A 16,987-nucleotide genomic window follows, 5' to 3' on the forward strand; every position below is an offset into this window, starting at 1 on the left:
CTGCTGCCACGAAGCTGGCATCAGGCAGTACCTATCTGGCCAGCATTCGATTGTCATGTCATAGATCTGTCGCGCATGCACAATTTTCCCAGGTAAATACATCTACTTTACTGGAAACATCATCAGGAAACATTTTGTGAATGTGCCTCCTATTCATGTAGGGTGCATGCCATTACAAATAGTGTGTACCAGTTTCTAATGACATCGCAGCCTGTTTTGTAACTTGGGGCTAATTTGTCGCTTTAAGCTGCAAATATTTTAACTTGAATATCTCTATTGTGGCAGTTTATGTCAAATAATGGTACTTTAATGGGAAAATTGGTGTTTGTTAAATAGCTGTGGACCCGTGATCTACGGGTAGTATCTTTGTTTAGTAAACAAAGCATCCTCAATCCCAGGTTCAAAACCCGCCACTGCTTAAACTTTGATTAATAATCAGAATTGGCAGCCAAAGACATCTGGCACAAGAAGTCACCCTAATTCTGCCAACAGCCTTGTCAAAGAGGGTGAAGGAGTGGACAGAGGTCCAGGGTACACTCTCCCCCTTGGGGTGGGAAACTGCATCTAAATGCAGAAGAATCCTCAATGATTAATGGCATGAGGGTCCAGAAGGCAATGGAAACCACTGCATAAAAGACACATAAGTGTATCCACAGGACATGGGGCCTGTAATTGAAAAAAGTGTTATGATGATCTCTCCAATGGCAAAATATTCCAGAATAGTCCCCCATTCGAATCTCTGGGATGGGACCACCAACGGGGAAGTAACCATGAGAGAAAGACTGAATAACCAATGAAGGAATAACGTTCTACGAGTTGTGGCATAGAATGTCAGGAGAGGGAAGCTATAAAATATGGAAAAGGAAGTGCAAAGGCTCAATCTAGACAGTATGGGTCAGTGAAGTGAAATGGAAAGAAGACGAAAATTTCTGGTCAGACGTGTGTAGGGTAATACCAAAAGCAGCACAGAAAATGGTATAAGAGGAGCAGGATTCATTATGAATAGGAATGTAGGGCAGAGAGAGAGAGAGAGAGAGAGAGAGAGAGAGAGAGAGAGTGTGTTACTGTGAATGATTCAGTGAAAGGGTTGTTCTTATCAGAAACAACAGCAAACCATCACCGACAACAATAGTTCAGGTGTATGTGCTGACATTGCAAGCTGAAGATGAAGAGAGTAGATTACCGTGGTTGGCTGACCATGAGAATAAAAGAAGAAGGCAGCCACTCTGCAACACATTAAAACCTCAACCCTAAAAGCACTAGGGTGGAGGACATGTAAGGACAAAGGACATGCGCTAAAACTTAGATCAAAAGATAAAATCCACCCTCTCTAATTAAATGTAAAACTAAAGCTACTGCTGTGGCACTGTTGCCCAACACTGAAGGTAGGGTGCTTGGACAGTTAAAAGTCTGCCACAGAGTGGCTAAAAGTGGGCAGTCCAGCAAGAGCTGGACGACCATAATTTGTAAGCCACAGCGACACCGAGGTAGGTCCTCACGATGGAGACCACATATGGCCAATGCAGAGCTGGCACAGGACAACTGATTCGCTGCGAGAGAACCACATGGAGGACTTCCAAACATCTGTAGTCTCCTTAATGACACACAGTTTGTTGTGCATACAGTTATGCCAATCCGTCTCCCAAAGTCGAAAAACCCTGCAGCATAAGACACAACACAGGTCAATTTCAGAGATGGCCACCTCCAGAACCAATTTCCACGTAGCCTGTTTGGCCAACTTGTTGGCAGGTTCGTTGCCTGGGATTCTGATGTGTCCTGGGGTCACACAAACACCACTGAACGATGCAACCGTTCCAGGGCACAGAGACTCCTGAATGGACGCTACCAAATGATGGCGAGGATCACACTGGTCGATAGCAGTGGAGTCAGTACACAGGAGAAATGACTTACCAGAGCACGAGTGGATGTGCTCAAGAGAACAAGATATGGCCACCAGCTCTGCAGTGAAAACACTGCAGCCATCTGGCAAGGAGTGCTGTTCAGTATGTCCTCCATGAACATGCACAAACCCTATGTGACCAACAACAATTGAGCCATCGGTGTAAACCATTTCACGGCCCCAGCACATGTCGAGAATCGAGAGGAAGTGATAGAGGAGAGCTGCAGGGTTAACGGAGTCTTTAGGGTCATGCAGAAGGTCCAGAAGAAACTGCGGCCTAGGTGTACACTATGGAGGTGTACATGAATGGACCTCAAAGAGAGGTGGTAACGGGAAGGACTCCTGTTCAGACAGAAGGGATTGAACATGAACCGTAATTGTTAGCCCTGACCTGGGTGACCGATGCAAGAGATGAACCGCGATGGTTGGGAGAAGGATAAAGTAATTTGGATGTGCAGGAGAGCTATGAACGTGTGCAATGTAACTGACAAGCAGTTGTGCACACCTAAGTTCTGAATAAAAATCGGGAGCGGACCCCACTCTTACAATGTGGCAATGGTATGACATTGACAGGTCGTGTCGTATGCTTTACGTAAATAAAGAAGGCAACCAGACATTGGCATCTGGAAAAGGCTGTTTGGATGGCAGACTCAAGGGACACAAGATTATCAGTGGTAGAGCGACCCTGGCAGAAGCTGCCCTGACATGGAGCCAGTAGGCCACATGACTCCAGGACCCAACAACTGCCAACACACCATACATTCTAGCACGAATATGAGGAAGTGGTCACTGTTACACAGTTTATCATGTGCTCTCCAGTGGATAGATGGGACTGCAAACAGAGATCCATGGCTGAATATGTGCAATGTGCTACACTAAACTGTGTGGGGGCGCATGTATGTAAGAGGCAGAAGTTGAGTTTGAGTTACGAGAGTAAATTTTCGACCTCCCTACCTCAGCCAGTAAGTATGACGCCACCCCACAAGGGTTCATGCACTTTAAAATCTCCCAAAAATAGAAAAGGTTTAGGGAGTTTATCAGTCAGTGCAGCCAATATGTTCAGGGGTGTGGCACCATCTGGAGGAAGACATACAATGCAGACAGTTATTTCCTGCGTCGTCCTTATTCTAACAGCCACAGCTTCAGGAGGGGTTTGAAAGGGCACATGTTCACTAAAAACTGAGTTTAGGACATAAACACAAACTCCACCTGACACACCATTATAGTCGCTATGGTTCCTGCAATATCCCCAATAGCTGTGGAGGCCAGGGGTCTACATTGCTGGGTACCACGTTTCCTGGAGGGCACTGCAGAAAGCAGATATAAAGCTTAACAGTTGCCGTAGCTCAGCCAGTTGGTGGGAAAAAAACCACCTTAATTCTACTGGAAAAAATTATGTGATCGTGAGATTAGGAAGGCATGGAACACTCAATGAGGCAGACTATGCGTCAGGGTCATCTGCTGCCACCAGATGAGTACATGAGCGATCAACATCCATTGTGTCCGAGGGCCCAGCGAGATCTAGGTCCTCAGCTGACGCCAGAATCTCTGCCTCATCCTCAGCCACAGAGCTTGTAGGTAGCGGTGGTGTGGGTGCCTAAGCAGTGTCTTGGTTCTTGGGGGTCTTTTTCTTTTTACGTTTCTCTTGCTGCTCCTTAGGTTTGTCTGGCTGGGAGGGCTTCACTGATTCAATCTCATGGACTGAGGATGACTGTGAAGCCTTACGATCAACTACCTGTGGCTGCTTCAGCCACTGGTAGGAACCTGGGATGGGAGTGATCCAAGGGATCCCTTCCTGGTGAGAGGAGCTGAAGAAGACTTTGGCTTCTCTGGCTGAGAAGTGGGGACTGATGTCCCCGATGGCTTGGGAGGGGGGGGGAGTGTTGCTCCTGAAGTAGGTTGTGCAGGAGCAACAGGGAGGGAAGTACCCCCCACTATCAAGGGAGCAGGTGGAGTCTGATGGCTCAGAGCCAACTGTATACGGCAGAACAGAAGATGGTAGGTCTGTTGTCGTAGCGGCGGTGTAGGCTGACGTCATATGCACAGGATGTAGCCTCTCATATTTCCTCTTAGCCTCAGTATAGGTCAGTTGGTTCAGGCCTTATATTCCATTATTTTTTCTTTCTTTCTTTCTGGAGAATCCCACAGTCTGGTGAGCAAGGTGAATGGTGCTCTCCGCAGGCGACACAGATAGGAGGTATGGAATAAGTAGTATTGCGATGTGAAGGATGTCCACAATCTCGACTTGTGACGCAGGAAGTACTCTGGGAAGACATGGCCGAACTTCCAGCACTAAAAGCACCGCATCAGGGGAGGGATATATGGCATTACATCACAGCAGTAGACTATCACCTTGACCTTCTCGGGTAATGTGTCACCCTCTAAGACCAAGATGAAGGCACCGGTGACAAGCTGACTTATCCCTTGGACCCAGATAGATGCGCCAGATGAAATGGACACCTTGCCGCTCTAAATTGGTGCGCAGCTCATCATCATACTGCAAAAGAAGGTCCCTGTGAAATATGATAGCATGGACCATATTTAAGCACTTATGGGGCGAGATGGAAACACAAACATCCCTTCTTGTCACAGGCGATTAGTGCCCTTGACTGGGCAGAGGATGATGTTTTTATCAAAACTGACCCAGAGCGCATTTTGGACAAGCGCTCCATCTCCCCAAACTTGTTCTCCAAATGCTCCACAAAAAGCCGAAGCTTCATGGACATGAAAGATTCCCCATAAGCTCTCGAACATACAAGGTACTGGGGCAAATAAGCTTCACTGCCATCCTTAGCCCGACATTCCTCCCATGGTGTGGCCAGGGGAAGTGGAGGGTGGGGCGATGATTTGGGGTCGTATTTCTTAGCATTTAAGTTAGACCTTGACTGCTTAGACACTGCTGGTGTTTGACCAACAGCATGAGGTGACATACTACACTTCATGGCGTGTCATCCACCCTGATACCACCCACTCTGACCAGGGGCCCTCCCCACGGGTGCCACCCAGCCGCAGCAAAGGCCACCTGGCAGGATGGCCATTGCCGGGAGTCCCGATGCCCCAGGATGACAGGTATCTACTCCTTGGCATACGTGGGGAGTTAACGGGGCAGGCATCAGCAGAACGATCCCTGTGTGGTCAGGGGGCAACAACCAACAGGATACACGGCAGCCCCAACACAATGGACTGGCTACTGTGCTGGATATCAGGTGCACACAAGTCCATATCGTCAACAGTGCAGAAAGCAACACTGCAGTGAGGAGGGAGGAAAACTCACTCAGAAGGCTGACCTCGCCCCACAGCTGGAGAATGACCGGAAGTGCAGATCCACATCAACGAAGTATTCGAGAGGTCTCAGGGCATCACGAATACTATGCACCATGTAAGGAACTCTCCCCAAATTGGCTTGCTCTTCGGGAAAATTTTGAAAAATGGAGGTCAAACCCTATAGGGGACCATCACATAAATGCCGAAACACATGAGACTCCTTTTAGTTGCCTCTTACGACAGGCAGGAATACCTCATACCTCAGGCCTATTCTAACCCCCCCCCCCCCCCCCCCTTGTGGACCCTCAGTGGGGAGTATGGACTCATCAACGGTGGCATGTAGCAGATCAGTAGGAATGGTAGCCATGGAAAAGGCATCCCAATCCACATTAGCAAAGACCCCACATAGGATGGCATCCAAATGAGTAATGCTGGAGAAAAGATAGAACTATCCGGAAAGTACACTGTTACACTAATTGTCATGAGCTCCCCAGTTCAACAGAGAGGAGGAATCCAGGGCTAAAGATAGAAAGATCATGGCTGAGGAAAAGAGTGTAGGGGCTCCAACTTTGAGGCAGTGGAGGTCAAGCCCTGCCAGCAGGTAGAATCCTAAAGGAAAAAAGAAGGGGTTGAGGGAGCTGTCAAAAGAGCACAAGAAGAGCAGGAAGCATAAGAGATCAGTCTGGCAGAAGATAAAGATTGCATGTCACTACCACAGAGTCTAACAGCCACCACTTCCTGCTCAGGATGAATAAGAACCCATGAACTAACATCAATGTGGGCCAATGTAGGCACACCACCAGAGGCGCACTAAGTGGCAATCCGGTTCCAACAAAAGGCCTGGAAACAATGAAGAGGAGTCAGTGAATGAGTATTCATAAAACAAGATTCCTGCAATACAACACGAGCTACAGAGTAAAGTGAGAGAAGATGGTGGTTTTCTGGAAGGTGACAATTTTAACCATTACAGTTCCAATCGAGGACACTAGTAAAAGAGGCCAGAAGAAGACTAGTAAAAGAGGCCAGAATTGGTCACTGTCCTTAGTCAGCTTCTGTTACTGATAAGGATGGAGTGGCCATCTATGAATGTAATATCAGACTATAATTAGGAGAGAGGAGGTGACACACCCTAGAATAGTGGGGGGCGGGGGTCTTGTCCTGGGATTTACACATCTTCATCTTCTTCTTCTTCTTCTTCTTCTTCTTCTTCTTCTTCTTCTTCTTCAGGAGAGAGTGTGGTTGGGAAGAGAGTAAGTCACAACAGCATCAGGATCTGAAAGAGATCAAGCAGCCTTGAGACCTGCAGAGCACAGGTCCTGTGTCCGATGAAGTAACAGGCTCCGTGTACTGGAATAAGCATTGTGAGTGTTTCCTAGAGGGGTGCCAGATGCCAGAGGAGAGGGTTTCTTCTCAGGCCAAAGCGAAGCAGCAGTTTCCTGAGGGCAGGGATGACAACTATGAGGAAGGAGGAAAGGAAAGGGGCGGGACGGAGATTAGGAAGAGCAAGGAGGGGGAGGGGGAGGGGGAGGGGGAGGGGGAGGGGGAGGAGGAGGGGGAGGAGGAGGAAAGGATGCAACAGAAGCAAAGGTAGATGTTAAAGATACCAGGTGGAGATGGCCAACTTTCCACTGGGCCTCAGAGTAGGGCAGAGAGTGGAGAATTTTGAATTTATGAATCTTCCTTTCAGCATTTTACAGGTCACAGTGAGTGGGCAGAGTGTGCTCTGGAACATTTAATGAACATGGGTGGTCAGATGCAAGGACTCTCCATGTGGAGAGGATGGCCACAGTCACCGCAAACAGGATTTTTCTCGTATCACAAAGCCATGTAACCAAAACAGAGATGCCAGAAACAGCAGATGAGAGGTGGGATATAGGACTTCACATCACAACTGTAAAGCATAACTGACTTTTTCCACAAGGGTATCCCACTCAAAAGAAAGAAAGAAAGCACTAGTATCAATGCAATTGTAGTAAGGATCTCTCTGGATGAACTGAATCCCACCCTGTGCAAGAATAGTCTAGAGTTCCTTATCAGATAGAAGAAATATATCCCTGTGGAAAACAATGTCCTGGGTCATATATGAAGACTGGCAAGCAGTAATGCTCACCAGAATGTCTCCCAAGTTCTCACAAGCACAAATGGAAGCCGATTGACTGGCAGAATACCTTTTAACCAGTAAGGAACCAGACGCATCTTACTAAGTCAGTCAACTTCACCAAACACACCTCCAATACATTCTATAAAAAATTGCGGTTTGGTGACAGCGAAAGTCTCCATGTCTGTCCTAGAATGAACTACATAATGGGGAATGGGTTTCACCACAAGCCAGCATGCCTAGTCCCCCTCCCAGTGGTTGGCCACAGAGGTTGAGGGCAAGGAAGCAAATGTAGGAGCAGAGAGAAGCATTCCTGTCTGAAAAGATGGTCGCCATTGTAGAGTGGCCAGAAGTATGGAGCTTAGTGGACTCCATGTGTAGAGTGTCTGCCCTTGTACCACCCACTCCAATCAGGAGCTCACCCTGCAGGCACTACCTAGTCATGGCAATGGCTATCTGGCATTGCCAGGAGTTACAATGTCTCAAAAAGATGAACAACCACTCCTGGGTAAACATGGGGTGATGACAGCTCGTGTACTAGAAGTGTCAACCTTGTGTTGTCAGGCGGCAGTTGGGGGGGGGGGGGGGGGGTGTCAGCCTGAAGGGTTCATAACAGTCCCTCTACATGGACTGGCTACATACCTGTATGCTGGTGATGTACCAAGGGGGGAGGAGGGGTGGGTGAAGGAGGGTGGCAGAGAGGAACCCACACTATGGTAACAGAATTTAGAAACAGAAGTCAAACCCAAAGGGTGACTAGAAAACGCTGGAGGGAGAGGGGGAGGGGGAGGGGGAGGCTGGAAGGAAAGAAGCTAGGATGCAAAGAAGTGGATATGGGGAAGAGAATGTAGACTGGGAGAGAGGAGGAGGGGGAATTATCTTATCAGGTGGGAAAAGGTGGTTTTGGAGTTGAAAGGAAGGGGGTGATGTTCTACAGGAATAGGGTTCAAAAAAATGGTTCAAATGGCTCTGGGCACTATGGGACTTAACAGAGCTGTCGTCGTCAGTCCCCTAGAACTTAGAACTACTTAAAACTAACTAACCTAAGGACACCACACACATCCATGCCCGAAGCAGGATCGAACCTGCGACCATAGCAGTCGCGCGGTTCCGGACTGCGCGCCTAGAACCGCGAGACCACCGCGGCCGGCCAGGAATAGGGGACCAACCTTTCAATACATTCATCAAAACGGCAGAATTAACTTTGTACAGTAACTGTTGTTTCAGCTTCCCTTCTGAAAATGTATTTAATTGCCTACAAATATTTCTATTTACAACATTTCCCAAAACTTTATTGCAATCACTGAAAGGAAAATGTTGGGCTCTGATCACATCAGGGCACTTCCCCAAACCAAAAGATGCCCCATATTTTGACTGTCAGTGTGGCACCTGCAGAGCTATTCATATAAAATATACTGGAAACTGAAACATTTGAATTCTGTAACAAACTTTACTTTTGTGAAACATCCACTTCTTAAATATTTTTGTCAATATCAAACTTTTACAGTGGACTGTATGTGCTACACCTTAAAACAATTTAGAACATAATCTCTTATATACAAAACACTATGTCCTGAATGACTGACACTGACTGACTCATCATCACCCAGCCAAAACCACTACGAACAGAAACTTTAAATTTGGAGAAGGTGGGGTGGTGTTTAAGAAGGGATTTTTCGAAATTCCAAGCCTAAGAGGGCGAAACAGGCAATAGAGGGAATTTTTGAAAATGTCACTATTGAGGTAATTTTGAAGACAGACCCACATAAATTAGTATTTGTTTTCTTGGTTAGAAATAAAGACTTAGGGCAACAGCATTTTTGGAAATTTACTTTATGGGGTGAAATAGTTGGCAAAAGCTTTTTGCAAAAATAATTCAACTCAATACGAGTGAAATGGGGATGAAAGTTTTCATGGAAATATTTCAATGTGCAAGCATTTTTGAAGATAAATCTATGAAAATTTGTCCTTTGCTTCTCTGTTAGAAATAAATAAGGGTGTGACGTACAGTTAGAGTGATTCACCGACTCCATTTTGCCCAGCCCAAACCACTAAGTATAAAAAATGGAAGTTTGGAGAAGGTGTAGATGTTATACTGTAGGCTCATTTAAGAGGGGATCGTCCAAGATTCCACTCTGAGTGAAATAGGGGACGAAAGGTTTTATGAAACTATGTAACTATTAAAGTAATTTTGAAGCTAGAACTAGGAAAACTGGTGTTTGCGAGGTGGAAAGAAGACAAATTGCTACTTACTGTATAGAAGACATGATAAGTTGTAGACAGGCACACTTAAAAGACATTTACATAAAGATTTTGGCCACATCCTTCATCAGTAACACACACACACACACACACACACACACACACACACACACACACACACAAAAAAAAGCAAGCACACCTCATGCACTCATGACTCCTAACTCCAATCTCCGGCTGAGATGCTGCATGAGGTCGTCATAGGAGTGCATGAGGTGTGTGTGTGTGTGTGTGTGTGTGTGTGTGTGTGTGTGTGTGTGTGTGTGTGTTCCTGAGAAGGTTGCAGTTGAAAGCTTTATGCAAGTGTCTTCATTGTGCCTGCCTGCAACTTATCATGTCATCTTTATGGTGAGTAGCAACCTGTTTTTTCCTACATTGTTGATACTCCAACCAGGAGTTCCCATTGTTTGAAAACTGGTATCTGGTTTCTCATGCAGAAAAGAAATATGTTTCAGCGTTTTTGGAAATTCAATCACTAATGTTGTAAAATAGTAGGTGAAAGTTTTTTTGACAACAAGTGATTACTAAAGGATCTACAACTGCAGGTATTTGACCTTCTGGTTAAAAATTTAAAAAAAATTGAAAAAAATACTAATGAGTGTTTCATTGTTTCCGGAAATTCAACATCTCGGGACGTGCAATAGGGAATGAAAATCTTTTAAAAAATATTTCGTTACATTAAAAAAATTTAAAGCTAAATTCATGAAAAATTGGTATTTTGCTTCTCTGTTAGGTATAAAGAAATATTTATTAGTGGATGAAAGTTGCTATGGAAATGTCTCCACAAGAATATACACTCCTGGAAATGGAAAAAAGAACACATTGACACCGGTGTGTCAGACCCACCATACTTGCTCCGGACACTGCGAGAGGGCTGTACAAGCAATGATCACACGCACGGCACAGCAGACACACCAGGAACCGCGGTGTTGGCCGTCGAATGGTGCTAGCTGCACAGTATTTGTGCACTGCCGCCGTCAGTGTCAGCCAGTTTGCCGTGGCATACGGAGCTCCATCGCAGTCTTTAACACTGGTAGCATGCCGCGACAGCGTGGGCGTGAACCGTATGTGCAGTTGACGGACTTTGAGCGAGGGCGTATAGTGGGCATGCAGGAGGCCGGGTGGACGTACCGCCGAATTGCTCAACGCGTGGGGCGTGAGGTCTCCACTGTACATCGATGTTGTCGCCAGTGGTCGGCGGAAGGTGCACGTGCCCGTCGACCTGGGACCGGACCACAGCGACGCACGGATACACGCCAAGACCGTAGGATCCTACGCAGTGCCGTAGGGGACCGCACCGCCACTTCCCAGCAAATTAGGGACACTGTTGCTCCTGGGGTATCGGCGAGGACCATTCGCAACCGTCTCCATGAAGCTGGGCTACGGTCCCGCACACCGTTAGGCCGTCTTCCGCTCACGCCCCAACATCGTGCAGCCCACCTCCAGTGGTGTCGCGACAGGCGTGAATGGAGGGACGAATGGAGACGTGTCGTCTTCAGCGATGAGAGTCGATTCTGCCTTGATGCCAATGATGGTCGTATGCGTGTTTGGCGCCGTGCAGGTGAGCGCCACAATCAGAACTGCATATGACCGAGGCACACAGGGCCAACACCCGGCATCATGGTGTGGGGAGCAATCTCCTACACTGGCCGTACACCTCTGGTGATCGTCGAGGGGACACTGAATAGTGCATGGTACATCCAAACCGTCATCGAACTCATCGTTCTACCGTTCCTAGACCGGCAAGGGAACTTGCTGTTCCAAAGGACAATGCACGTCCGCATGTACCCCGTGCCACCCAACATGCTCTAGAAGGTGTAAGTCAACTACCCTGGCCAGCAAGAACTCAGGATCTGTCCCCCATTGAGCATGTTTGGGACTGGATGAAGCGTCGTCTCACGCGGTCTGCACGTCCAGCACGAACGCTGGTCCAACTGAGGCGCCAGGTGGAAATGGCATGGCAAGCCGTTCCACAGGACTACATCCAGCATCTCTACGATCGTCTCCATGGGAGAATAGCAGCCTGCATTGCTGCGAAAGGTGGATATACACTGTACTAGTGCCGACATTGTGCATGCTCTGTTGCCTGTGTCTATGTGCCTGTGGTTCTGTCAGTGTGATCATGTGATGTATCTGACCCCAGGAATGTGTCAATAAAGTTTCCCCTTCCTGGGACAATGAATTCACGGTGTTCTTATTTCAATTTCCAGGAGTGTAGAAGGCTTGATAAAGAAAAACTTTGGACTCCAGCTACCAGAATCACTTTTTGGTTGGAAGTACATTTGAAAAATACCAAGCTTATATGGCCTTAATTAGTATGAAAAGCTTAGAATTCGTCGCAATTTGTGCACATAAACATTCAATTAAAAAAACAATGCAAGCCAGATAATCTGCTTGAATGAAGCAGGGGACAAATAGTTAGTAAAAAAATAAAGAGAAAATATTTTATGAAATTTTGATGACTGTAAATAATTTTTTTACATTATCAATAACTGTCAGTTATTAGAAAAAAAGGGGTAATATTGTATGACGCAATTACCTGTTTCAACAGACAGTTACAAAGTGTAACAAGCAAAACATTGAATCAAAATGTCATAAAATAGTAGAAACTGTTCTAAAGTCACTTACTGGTTCACAAAGAAGCCACGTGAGCATGCTGTAATGTGATAATGTTTCTCTTCAAGGGTGACCACATGAAGGTACAAAAGATCACCATGCATCTTCCGGTAACCTGGTGGAGGGTTCCAGCCAGATGTTGTGAGCACCTTTACACATTGGGGACCTTTTTGTTCCTTTGCTTGAGGTTGTAATGGAAGTAATGGACGTTCACGACTTCCTGGCATTATGTAGTCTGGTGGAGTACAGTCCACACTCTCTGGTCTCATCTTCTTCTTTTCTGACAAAGAAAAAGGTGCTGCTGGTTGAGAAGTATATTTGCCTTTCATACAAACTGGTGCTAAAAAAATGTGTTTTACAGAAATGATTATAGTGATTTACATATATAATGTTTTACGGTCACTGATGTGTTGCTGAGGACATTGCTTTTATCAAGTTAGTGAGTTTCACTCAAATCTGACGAAGTTCCAAGATAATGGCCATAGCCCTAAAAAAAAATTGAAATAAAAAAATGTCTTGTTGCGTACTTTGTTATGATCTAAGATAATAGAAGGAAATGTAACTAAGGTAGTCAGAGAAGAAAAAAGTCCACAGCTCCAGAAAGTGTCGAACAGTAACTTCACTAATTCCATTTTATTCACTGAAATCTGAAAGTGTGAACTTTTTGTTGGAAAAAGAAGAAGAAGAAGAAGAAGAAGAAGAAGAAGAAGAAGAAGAAGAAGAAGAAGTGGTGGTGGTCGTCATCATCTTCACCACCTTCACCATCACCTACACACTATCACAGTCTCAGATAATTACTCAAAATTTTATCTTTGCAGGCTAAACATCATTTTTAGAAGTCTCCTGTGCATATTCCCCCATTCTCAATTTTTTTGGCATATGTGTATGAACATTTCTCTAAAGGAGGTAGATTTAGTCATATTATCTCTATACTTTCACATCAGTTATGTTTCAATCTCTTTCCCCGTTTTTGTTTCAGATGTGAATAACAGAAATTATATTTTTGTGAATACGTTTTTGCTGCAGTCATCACAGACACCTATTGCAACAGCAACACAGCAGACAGAACAGCAATGCGGGTTTCCAGCTGCGCTGCGAAGTTTGTCTGACACAAGAGTGTTTACAAGCAAGCACCACAGTTGACGACAAACATGTAGGTGCTGCCAATATCCATCAGAGGGCATCAACCAGCAGCAGAGGAGGAGAGTGAGATGATCAATGAACTATTTCCTGGTGATCACGTGTGTGCAAATAGTCCTGGAAATATCCTTCTACCAGTTGCTAACAGCCATCTTCGATGTGGAACAGTTGTACGGGTACAGAGTCGAACGGCACTAATTGTAGGAATTAGTAGTTATTTGCTTGATCCGCAGAAGGTGTCGTTATTGTCTTGATTGCTTTGAAGAGTGTGTTACTGCTGGTGTTTATTGTAGTTTTCATAATAAATAAGTTGGCAAAACAAGTTGGTTTTCACTTTGTAGACTTAGCAGTTTTAACATTTTGTTTCCCATAATTAAGGACACTACTGTGTCAGATTTTCTACTGCTTACTAGTAGTTTTTAGCACACATATCGGCTTTACTTACCCAATATATCACCCTGTGTTACAACATTGAGGAATGAGAGAGAACTGCAATCAACACCATTATAAGCATCTGCAGGATCTAGAGATTTTAGTAGATCCCTAACATGTCTTACATGTATCCTTGCTTCCCTCATAGTATATGGTTCTTCAACAACCTGTAGGAAGGATAGCAGAATCTGTTACACAGGTGAAATGCTGTTTTAGAAATATGTCAGTTTTTATGATTTAATGTTACTGCTTGAACAGCTGTATTGGGAACATATGGTTCTATGTCCTTACACTCAGCAAGCACATTGGTGCACTGCAGAATTAAAATATCAAAGGTGATCATACACAATGCAAATATAATCCAGGAGGTCACACTTAACAATGGAAGGAACATTAAGGTCATATTACACAATCTGTAAATTTATATTTTCCGTTTAACATACCTCTACTCTTATTCTTTCAATAGTACTAGTTTGTGTTGGACTAGCTTTGGAACATATGCAAGTCACGTTAAGAAAATAATGCTCTGCTGTGTACATTCATGCTCAGAAGAAACAAAACACCTTTAATGACTAGAGAGAATGTTAATATTCACAGGTCATGTGCATTAGTATGTTGTGCACAAATGATTAGCATTTCAGTCACCACAGTTCAGCATGTGTTCTGTTGCCTAGTAGGCACAGGATCCACCATGGTCCCTGATAACTTGTTCCATGCATAAAGACATCAACTCATATATGGCACTAACGATGTCCTGTGGTATGGCCATCACGCTGCAGTCATCTGTTTCCAAAGTTCGCTTGTGATGGTTGGCATTGTCTCTCAGCCCTGCACCCATCATTTCAATACTCCGATTGGCAACTAGTCTGGTGATCTGGCAGACCAGGGCAAAAGGCCAATATCCTGTGACACCAAGAAGGCACACATTCATGCAGCAGCATATGGTCGTGCACTGTCTTACTGAAAAATGGCAACTGGAGCGATGTGCAGAAAGGGTATGCTACAGGTTGCAGGGTATCATTCACATAGGTCAAACTGGCCATAGTGCCCTGGACATGCACCAACTGTGATTTATGGTTGTATCCAATAGCATCCCACAACATAAGGCCTTGAGCTGGTGCTGTATGTTTTGTGTGAATGCTGTCACTGTGATGCCACTCCCCCTTTCCGAGACGAACTGAAATGTGGCCTTCATTTTCAAACAAACAGACCCTGTATTCATCTGAAAACACTATCTGATGCCATTCCTATCCCCAGTATCATCATTCCACACACCATTGCCATCTATCATATTTCAGCACACTCATCAAAAGTAGGTGGAGAAGTGGATGACTCATACATAACTCACGGTTAGTTGATTTGGGGGAGGGGACCAAACAACAAGGTTATCGGTTCCATCAGATTACAGAAGGATGGGGAAGGAAGTCAGCCATGCCATTTCGCAGGAACCATCCAGGCAATTACCTGGAACAATTTAGGAAAACCTAAACCAGGATGGCTGGACACACATTAGAAGCATCATCCTCCCGCAAGCGAGTCTAGTGTGCTAACCAATGGGCCACCTCATTCTACAGAATCCATGTCATAATAAATGGTGACGGACTGTCGCCCCTGATAGTGTACTCTTACGATGTGTTATGAGGTGTTGAGGTGGGGGGGGGTGGGGGGAGGAGGAGGGGATGTTCCAGGTTGTGTGACCTGACGCATCTCGTTATGTTCTATGACCTTCTGTAAAGAATTCTGTACACACCTGTTGTACAAAACACTTCATCCCATACAAGCAACAATTTCCCACCCGTACAGTTCGTGCATATGTCTGTGAGGCCTCCTGTAGGTCTGCTCAAGTCACTCTGATGCATTACCTTTAGATTATACTGACAACGAGAGCCACAGGCACATTTTACCAGTTGGTCGTGCTGAAATATCTATGTTGACCTTGCATCTGCTTGATGACATGGTTCAAAAGCTAATAATTTCTGCACCAAGTACTGATGTACATATGTATATCCTTATTTATGAACAACCTTTCTAGTTGTTCAAGGTGTTCTGGTTTTTTCTGAACATGAATGTATTTCAGGAAGAATGTGAAATGAAAATGAAAGTCACAAATGAAAATGTCAGGAAGTCATTTGGACTTTTTTAAAGAATGTTACATGGGCATAACCAGTTAAATCATAAAACTTTTATAACCATATTTAGATGTTTATATAATCAGAGTTCTTTGATCAGAGATTAGTCATAGAAGGGGGGCTGCAATTAAGGTAATACCACAGATACTTCAAAAGTATGTTCAGGTTTTCAACATTTTCATTGAAGACAGACAAGAACATGAGTCAATCCACTATGGAGTGTGGCAACGCATTAACTGCACTGCTCCATACAGAGATCACTTCAGACACTTCTTGTAATAATGCCAGTTGGCAGGAAATAACATTTAATAAATGCACTCTTGGAGAGACATGGTCTACATCTGGAGAGAATGGGACACAGCCTCCTTTACCGTATTTGCTGCCAGGAACAATCTCTGGAATTCATGTCTACAATTTTTACTCACTTTGTGTAGGTCAAAGAAGATATTTAATTTGCTCCACTTTATGTCATTCTCTATCTCGTAATGACCACAAAATAAACTCGACTGAAATGTATTTTTATGGAAAAGCGCTGTCAACAGATTACGGTACTGCCATAAATGAGTAGCTCAGCACAGTACAACATATTACTGCTTGATGTTGCAAAATCTGTGTCGTTTGGTACAATCTCAAAGTTTTATAAACTTGGATACAAAACTGGTGTGCTAAAGCTGGTGCCCCCATATTGAGTGGTGGGAGAGAGACTGAACAATGCAAATTGGTAAAGCAACAGAATCACAACCAGAACCACATGCAGTGATTTGCAAAGAACAGAAGGTTATTTAGGTTCACCATCGCACAAAAAAGACAAAAGTTGGTTCTATTAAGGAATGTTACATAGATAAAATTTTAATAATGTCATGCAATGAAATAATTTTAGTGACCACTGATAAAGAAATAAGAACATGTAAAATATGAAATGCTCACCCTAATAACAGACCCTTCTTTGAGACCCTCAACATTCTTCAGTTCAGCAAAATTGTCCAGTGCATTACCATCCAGTTGCAAGGAAAAGCATGTACGATGGCATGTATCCTCACGGTCCATGAGTAGCTGGTGAATCTCTTGAACCAGTTCCATACTTGATACCTGAATATCAAATGGCTCCGAGCCTGGACTTGCAATCTTAACTGTGAACCCCATGTCCTG

The 16,987-nt window shown here is 44.7% G+C and overlaps 1 protein-coding gene across 3 annotated transcripts in view; it reads right to left on the reverse strand.

The window, feature by feature from the left end:
* Nucleotides 1-16,987, reverse strand: part of LOC126272328 (clustered mitochondria protein homolog) — a 352,199-nt gene that overhangs the window by 83,681 nt on the left and 251,531 nt on the right. For all 3 annotated transcript variants that reach the window (XM_049975113.1, XM_049975120.1, XM_049975130.1), the window contains exons 3-5: nt 16,766-16,984; nt 13,723-13,876; nt 12,150-12,417 (exon numbers count right to left, since the gene is read on the reverse strand). In XM_049975113.1, the coding sequence (XP_049831070.1) occupies nt 12,150-12,417; nt 13,723-13,876; nt 16,766-16,984 (641 nt within the window). The remainder of the gene's footprint in view (nt 1-12,149; nt 12,418-13,722; nt 13,877-16,765; nt 16,985-16,987) is intronic.

Source organism: Schistocerca gregaria, chromosome 1 (genome assembly GCF_023897955.1).
Source record: "Schistocerca gregaria isolate iqSchGreg1 chromosome 1, iqSchGreg1.2, whole genome shotgun sequence".
Taxonomy (NCBI): Eukaryota; Metazoa; Arthropoda; class Insecta; order Orthoptera; family Acrididae; genus Schistocerca; species Schistocerca gregaria.